General features: G+C 48.3%; 1 protein-coding gene across 1 annotated transcript in view; it reads right to left on the bottom strand.

The window, feature by feature from the left end:
- Positions 1–6,761: 6,761 nt before the first annotated feature.
- Positions 6,762–8,334, bottom strand: part of LOC104395406 (transcription cofactor HES-6-like) — a 7,886-nt gene continuing 6,313 nt past the window's right edge. The window contains exons 3-5 of the mRNA XM_010005097.1: positions 7,860–7,955; positions 7,636–7,711; positions 6,762–7,207 (exon numbers count right to left, since the gene is read on the bottom strand). Coding sequence (XP_010003399.1) covers positions 6,762–7,207; positions 7,636–7,711; positions 7,860–7,955 — 618 coding nt within the window. The remainder of the gene's footprint in view (positions 7,208–7,635; positions 7,712–7,859; positions 7,956–8,334) is intronic.

Here is an 8,334-nt window from a genome sequence, read left to right as displayed (position 1 = left end):
CTGCTGAAGTAGACACTGCCCTTGAGCTTATGTGACCATGAGCCCTTGGTGAGTAGCAACATCAAGTGGGTGTTGAAGTTCAGCTCTTGGGGGACACACCTGTGTCCCCCACCCACAATTGAAGCGTGGCCTGTGCTGAAGTGTTTGCAGGCTCCACTCTGCTGGGGCAAGGACTAAGTGTTCCCCCTCTGCACTAGGGTCAGCGTGAGCCATCAGGAAGATCATAGGCTGCAGCAGCCTTGTCAGCCTTGAGGCCAAGGCCTCAACTCACCTCAACTCACACACTTCCACACTTGTTCCCAGAGAAACCAGGCACCACTACCAGCAGGAAGAGGCAGAGGTGCTGAGCAGAGCCTTCTACTCTGATAGAGACATCACTTCCCAGCCTGCTGATAAGGGGCCAGGGCTGGAAAAAATTCCTTGTGAAGAAACAGAGGGTCACTCTGCAAAAGCAAAGTATTTCCCAGGCACAAATTAATCTTTCCAAGCAGAGCTCCATGTTCTCATGTTGCCTTTGTGTCATTTGCAGGAGGACAAGCATGGTCTCATCTGGTGGTGAATGTGGAGTGACTTCAGACAGGACTGATGCTGAGCGTGGTGTGAGCTGGGCAGTTTTGATCAGACAGCAAGACCTGGGCTGACCATACCATGGGCAACTCAAGGACAGAATGGTGGCAGGGCAGTGGGATGGTGCAGGTATGGTGGGCAGTGTGGATCAGACAAGGCTGAGAGCAGTGGCAAGGCTGGGCCAGATGCTGCCCGCACTGTTGGGAAAGGCTTCAGTGGTAGCAAGGGGTATGGAGGGACTTAGAAGAGGTGTGTGCTGGAGTTGGGAAGACAGTGAAGAAGTTATTCACATGACAGTTCCTTGGAGAGGTGCTTTTCAAGTCCTGCCCCATCTCATTAATCTGTGCGATCTCTGGCATCTTGCTAGTGCTTTTCATCTAGAGATCTTGGACCTGAAAATAATCATCATCCTCAGGCAGGAGGCTGGCAAAATTCAGTTGCAGAGCAAGTGGAAGTGAGAGCTGGGCTTAGAACAAGTTCTGGTGGGGCCACACTCAGCTGTGCCCCATGCTAGACTGTTGCAACTGCATCTGCTCTGAAAAGCCATGGAGCAATCATCACCAAGTCCAAAACTGTGGGTGACAAAAGCTGTGCTGGTAGACTCAGGGCTTTCCTCCAGTGTCTTGGGTCTGTATTGGAAAGAGCTCCCAGCTCATGGGTTCTTATGGACAAGGCAGGGCAAAACCTAGGACCGCCGCAGAGGTCTTCTAATAGGTGTGTGCTCATGTGGGCATTTCCAAACTGTGGGAAACACTGGAAGGCATTGGTCTCCTCTTCCCCAGAGGATTTTGACAGCAAGGTGTCTGGTTTGGAGAACCTGTCAGTCCAGGTATTGCTTTCATTGTGTTCAAGATGTTCAAATGTTCAATGGTCTGGATGGTTCTTCTATCACTCGTATCAAAACAACATCTCAGCACTTTTCAGGAGTGATGAGATGATGTGATTGCTACCCTGTGTGGACTGCTTGTTCTCACAACTTCTCCAGTGGGAAGAGTGCCTATCTTTAAAGTGTTTTGCTTTGTACTTTAATACTCACGTAGGCTAACTAGGGCAGGGCAGGGGAAGGATAGAGGACAGAGAAGTCTGAGGTTATGTGGTGGCTTCTGAATGATTCTGTCACAGCCCTAGAGGGACTCAGGAAAGTCCCAGTTCCTACACAGCGATGCTCTGCCCTTGCTGTGGGAGCTTCTCTCTCCTGAGGAGCTCAGCCATGGCTCTGCTGACTCACTTTACCATCCTGACTAACATCTGCTCTTCTGAACTGTGTGGAAATGTTAATTTCTCTCTTTCCCCCTTCTCAGTCCATAACAAGGAGTGGCTTGGAGCAGTGGGAGGTGCTGTGACCATGAGGAGAGGTTGCTGAGGGAAAGCTGAGCTGTTTGCTAAGCTCACTTTTGCATGTAGCTTGTGTTGCAGAAGGTTACCTGCTCCCTGGCATGAGTTGTGCTCCATCCACTGGCTGTCCGAGACAAAAGTGGCATTCCAGAGCCACTCGGGGGTTTTTCCTCACCTTGTAGTTCTCTGCTTGTGTAGGGCTTCCTTCTGGCTTTGCAGTTTTTCCACTGAAACACATTTCTACTGTAGCAGCCTGGAGCTAAGAGTGAGGGTGCTGGGCAGGGGGAGATGGAGAGGGGAACGGATTTTAGGAAGCTCCTAACAAAGGAAGGGATAGTTCAGCAGTGGTTTCTCCATCCTTCCTCTTACCCCAGCAAGGCCAATCCCTGCTGAGCAGCTTTCCCATGGCCATGAAGCTTCTTCCCTGTCATTTTCCCTGGAGAGGAGACATTGTTCCCAGCTCCCCTCAAAGCTGTTTTCTGTTTGGCAGAACAGAAAGGACAGTCCCCCAGCCCTAAAGAAGAGCTGTTTCTAGAGGGCCAGATCTCTCTGAACTGAAGAAGTCCATTTGCTTGGTGGCATTAGCCATAGAAAACTTTATGAAAATGCTCTAACATGCTATTTAACTCCAAAAGTTTGTGACACCTAATGCTGGGACCATAGGAAGAGCCTCAGAAGCAGAGCAAGTTCCTAGGCTCTGGCAGGTCTGCATGATGCCTCGGGCAGCAATCCACGTTCTCACCAGGGCTGTGATTTATAAATGAAACATCTCAGCAGTGCAGATCAGATCAAGAGCTGGCTTCAGCTTCTGCTGTGTTATTCATGAGTATGTGAAGGCTCTGAAAAATGTCACAGACTTTGGGTTAGGTTCTCAACACAACATTACTTCTCATGAGATGAAATATGAGTGTGTCACTGTTAAGACAGGAATGTATACACTGCAAGCTGTGAGATAACGGTGTGTACAAAGGGAAAGTGAAGTCTCTGGTGTTCTACTGTTGGTGGGTTAGTTTTCAGTTCCCTCCCAAGAGAAGCCCTTTGCTAGCAGTCCACAAGCACTTGCAGCCATGGCTGTGTGGCTCAAATCAGTCTGAAAACATTTTGACTCAGAATTGCTTTTGCATGGGATTTTGCAAAGTTGCTGGCTCCTAAGTGCAGAGGATTAGGAGCTCCTGAAGAGGCCATGCTGGCAGCCTGCAGCCTCCTCTTTGTCAAAGTGAGTATTCAACAAAGAGGTCAGCTGAAAATCTGACTTGTGTTCCCTTTTAAGCAGTGTGCTCAGCCCTCTCAGGTAATGATCTGCAGGGGCTCAGCACCACTCCTGAAGTCCTCAGGTATTTTGGCCTGGTTGCCATGGGTGCCTGGGGATGTGTGGGTCAGAAAAAGGTTGTGCAGTGCCCTTGGGGTGGGAGGAGGAGTAATGAAAAAGGCAGAGATGCTTGGAGGCCCTGAGAGTTGCAGGCATCTGGGGGAAGACAGCATGACAGGGCTGTAAATTCTCCTACATACTTTGTGAATCTCTGTTTTTTCCTGATGGAAAAGGATTTGGTCCTGTTTTCTGAGAAATAAGTGGGAGTTTTCCTGTTGGTTTCTGTGAGTGCTTGTCTGGGAGTGCTGTTTGTATGAAGAGAACTCCTAGGCTCATGGGTATTTTATCCACCTGGGCTTACATTGTTACAAACATCTGTCACTGTGTTGTGTTAAAGGCACCTGGGGGTGCTGAGCTTCAGGTCCAGTGCTCCCCACATCCCATGTACAGAGCAAGTGGCCTCTGCTTTTTAATGTTCCATTCACAGATACACGCCTGGAGCAGCATGTTGGCAGGGGACAAACAAAGCCCAGATCTGTCCCAGCTCCTCGTGTCCTGGGTGAGACATGATGCATCTTGTGGCTGGGGCCAGCAGACAGGTCTGTCTGGCCGTGCCCAAGCCGAGGAATTCAGTCTGGGTGCTTGTTTTGGCTGCTTCCAGTCTGCACATGAGGTGAAGACCTGGGTGGGCAGCATCCCTGCTATGGGCACCTCCAAACCCCTTGTGCCTGGGGTGTGCAGTCCCAGCTGGAAATGATGGTGCAGTCTTGAAGGAGCCTTACCTGGGTGCTGGGGGACCCCCAGGCAGCTGAGAGGGACAACTGCCAGTGCCTGCTGCAAATGTGAAAACAGCACCTGTATGGATCCTGCTGCTGCCTCCAGAGCATGCAGGGTGGTGCAGCTTCTAACACCGACCTTCCAGGACAAAGCTATATCCTCTTTGTGTTAGCCAGTGGGCTGTGGGAGCTTCTCTCTGCCTCTGCTTTCCTGGGGAGATGCATCTCCTGGGGAGATGGCAATGGGGCTTTGGCTTGTCAGTGGAGAGGTGTCTATATTGAAAATCAAAATATTATTGCTCTCATGCAGTCCTGGTTTTGGTAACATTGGATGGGTTTGAAATAAATACCAAGTTCCTTTGTCAAACACTTGTAATAGCTGAAACTCATGTGAATGAAGTGCTAGGAGTAATCTTCTGCCTTTCTGAGGAGATGTTTGCTCGACTGAAATCTAGTGACTCACAACCGGCATTAGTTGGATATGTGACAAGGAGATCTTATTAAAGGTCACCAGCAGTTTGAAGTGAAGGCATTGAAAAATGCCTGTCTTGTACTATAACTGTGCCTGGAGATTGTTGCCCAAGTATTGCAGTCTCACTTTTCTATTTTTAAAATGCTTTCACCAGCTGCTATGTGACCCTTCCCTCCACACCCACAACAGAAAAAAAAAAAAAAGCTTACTGATTAGAAACAGGAAATAATAAAACTCCCTAACTACGAAGTATTTTCAAATGCACAGAGTAAACAAGCAGAGATGGTGAGAAACAGGTATTTCCCACTGATCTCTTTTCAGCACAGTAACCATAGCTGATAAATTATAGCAACTGGGGATTTACAGCTTTTAGGGGGAAAGTGTGTTTTTAAGTTGATGCTGTCAAGCCATAGTTAAAATATTGTCACATCCTTTCCCAGCATAACAGTGAGGTGGCCACAAGCACCAGGAGATGCATGACTGGCACCATCTAGTAGATGAAAACTGCAAGGCCCCATTTGCTCGTCTTGACTGCCCCACTGGTGTGCAGAGCCCAGCACTGGGCAGTGCAGGCTCCTCTGCTGGGTGCAGCCATGGGAGCTTTCTCTAAACTCTGCAATATGCATGATAATAAACTGAGAAGGTATCTAATGTCTTTCCTCTTTCAGGATTTTGCAGTTTGCTTTACCTGAATGCTTTCCCTGCCCCTGAGTATTCTGCATGCTTTACCACAGCTGTTTGCTCAAGCTGGTCCCAGCTCCCACCCTCATCTGTATTTTTGTGGTTTGATTTGGATGCATGTTCTGTATTAGTAATCACTCTGGAGGTTTCACTCAGTAAAGTGGGAAGTCCTAGTTTTCAGGCAGAGGGTCGAAACTGAGCTTGTGGTAAGATACATACAATTCTATGTCTTCTGACCTGCCTTCTTGACCTGCTGTGCCTCCATGCAGCCATGTGTAGGCCAGTTGTTTCTCCTACTGCTCTTACGTCACCCCTTCTGATGGCTTTTCAAGAGGGGTGGATAAAAGGAAGAGCTTCACAGAAAAAAATGCTAAACCCAGAGGTGGTGGTTTTCACTCCTTCGGCACATCATCAAATGGATCTCACTGCATAATAAGCCCCTCTGAACTGTGGGGCCATTAATTAGTATGCACAGTGTTTGTTTAAGGGCTCCTTGCTCTTTTATTTTAACTGTGAGGAACTTTTAACTGCCTTTGAGATGAAAAGCTCTGACCAAATGTTGCCAACAAGCTGATCAGATTTGTCCTGGTTGTCTCAGTCCAATTGGCAGAGAACTTTACTTTCTGCCCTTCCCTTCTGAGTAAAAGCTAAAACATTGATCCAGGCTGATAAACCCAACCTCCTCATTTCTTTCATAACTTTTAAGTGTTACTGGGAGCCAGGTGATCCTGCCTGTGTATGTGGTGCACACTACTTTTTGTACAAAACATCAGAGGCAAAGCCCAAAGCATCTCTTCCAACCTAATTCAGGAAAAAAAAACATTTGTGAAAGAATAAAACAAAAGCAGATCCACAAGTACTGTTTATTCATAGCAGACAGGACAAAGCTGGGATAAATATCAGGTGTTACCTTCCAAAAGTTTATTTAGAGCTTTTAGTTACAGAAACAAAAAAATAATCCCTAAATAGAACTATATGTAACAGATATATACATACACGTAGCTCACTGGTTTAACAGTGATGTCAGGATGTCAGGGTGGCTGGGAACAGCACAGCCAGAGTGAGCAATCCAGAGAGCATTTCTAAACAGTCTAAAAAGTCCAAACTAAGTCTCTCCCTTTCTCTCTTATTTTACTAATCACTGCAGCATTTTTACAGGAATCAGAACCGGAATCTCCTACAGCTGCACAGGGATAATAATAAAAATAAGAAGCAGAAGAGATCTGCCATTTACCCCTTTATCCAAGGAAGTGATCTCCACGGCCTATGTGAGATCTGAGAGGTAAGCTTGGTGCCAGAGGGGATCATTGCTTATTGTCTTGTATTTTCATTGATAGGAAGTTAATTATTTTAAGAATAAAAGACAAAAAAGCTATATAATTAATGTACACTAAAGAGCTTGAGAGGGTTCTATACAATAATTTAGATGTATTAAATAAATAAAAAATAATAGCAGCCTTCTACAATGCAGGCTACACATAGGTTTACTTCGGCTTGAAGTACCCTGGTCTTTAGTACACCTACAGGAACAGACTTGCTCCACAAGTGTTTTAAAGAAACATATCTATAAGATACATACGTAAGAGTGTCTAAGGTTAGGGTAAACATTTTAAAACACACTTTACCACGGTCTCCACATATCTAATGAGCCCATTCTAGCGTTGTTATGGGAAAAATTTGGCTGCAGGACCTGTCTGGGAGGCGCAGCATCAACCTGGCTGAGAACAGAGAGCGGCGGCAGCTGGAAGGAATTTTTTGAAGCCTGCTTGTTCTCCGTGGGGTAGGAGCGCTCCTGGGAAGGGTTTGTGCTCCGAGTGCTCCCCTTAGGGCTCACGGGCCTTTTGGGGGTCAAGAGAGGCTGCTGAGATGGGCTCGAAGACCTTGATGCCACTTTGCTGGTGTCTTCACCAGACCTGGGTAAGGATTTCAGCAGGTGGTTGAGCAGACGTGCCCCGAGGGTCTTGTCCATCCACTCGCAGGTGAGGAGGAGGTTGTGCACCTCGTGCATGCACTGAATGTACCCGGTGCTGTACCTCTGCTGGGCTTCCAGGCCCACTTTGGAGTCAGCTGCGTTGGAGCAGAGACAAGGGAAGTCGGTGAGTGGGTAAGAGCTGCCCAGGGTGTTCTTGCTTAAACACTTTCACCAGGTTTCCCGTGGGCACAGGGTCCTGGGAGGCTCGGTGCTGAGGCCGACTGGGCTTTCAAGTGAAATGTTTGCAGGGCTCAGGGGGATGCAGGGTGCGAGCCTGCAGCCCCCACATCCCGCTGCCCACCGCCAAGGGCTGCGCTAAACCAAAAAGCGGCTCTAGAAGGAGGAAAACCTTCCGTGCGTTCAGCGGTGCCCAGCTCCATCTCCCCATCTAGTGGAGAAAGCCAGAGCCGAGCAGCAGCCCGGGCCTCAACGGGTTTAAAAGATGCTTTTGCCAAAGTGCCAGCGGCTAAACCTGCTGGTCCTCTCCTGCCCCGACGCTGCCCGCACGGGCCCGGGCACTCACCCATCAGCTTGCTGCTCTGGATGTTCTGGAGGTGCTTCACTGTCATTTCCAGGATGTCTGCTTTTTCCAGTTTAGACTGCTGGTAGGTAAAGGGTGCAGCAGTTAGAGGCAGCAGAGGATGCCCAGTTTTTCAAAAGAAGAGACACCCTCCCACCCCCTTCTCCCTCCAAACCAGTCCCCCCACCAGTAAAAGGACAAAAAGCAGAATAAAAATAAACACTTACATCCAAGTGGAAGGCGCCCACAACTGTCTCCTTCAGCTGGTCCAGGCAGTTATTGATCCTTTCCCTTCGCTTCCTCTCAATGAGAGGCTTCCTTAACTGGTAGGCAAAAGAAAAGGAGGAAAAATTGCAGTTGATATTTTTTTTCTTTTTCTCTCTGCTGCAGTTCAGCGAGGGCAGCACCTCATCCCCTGCACGAAGCCAGTGCGGGGTGACGTGATGCTCAGCAGAGACAAGGTCCGGATGGAGAGGGCAACTATCTCCAGCTCCAGGCTGTCCCTCAGCTCGTATCACCTCTCAGTTCCCCCACTTCCACCCAAACGAAAGAGAGAGAAACCTTTATAAGCCAGAGAAAAGAAGGAGAAAATAACACCCACGTGGCTGAAATTCAGAGAAAGCATCTTTATAATAAGGGGAGGGGGGGAATAAATGTCCCCTCTCTCTTTGCAAGAAGCAGCAGCTGCAGCCCTCACTCCTG

This window comes from Chaetura pelagica, unplaced genomic scaffold (assembly GCF_000747805.2).
Source record: "Chaetura pelagica isolate M959 unplaced genomic scaffold, ChaPel_1.0 scaffold219, whole genome shotgun sequence".
NCBI classification, from domain to species: domain Eukaryota; kingdom Metazoa; phylum Chordata; class Aves; order Apodiformes; family Apodidae; genus Chaetura; species Chaetura pelagica.
The sequence above is the reverse complement of the archived record's forward strand: the minus strand, read 5'-3'. Positions and strand labels throughout refer to the sequence as shown.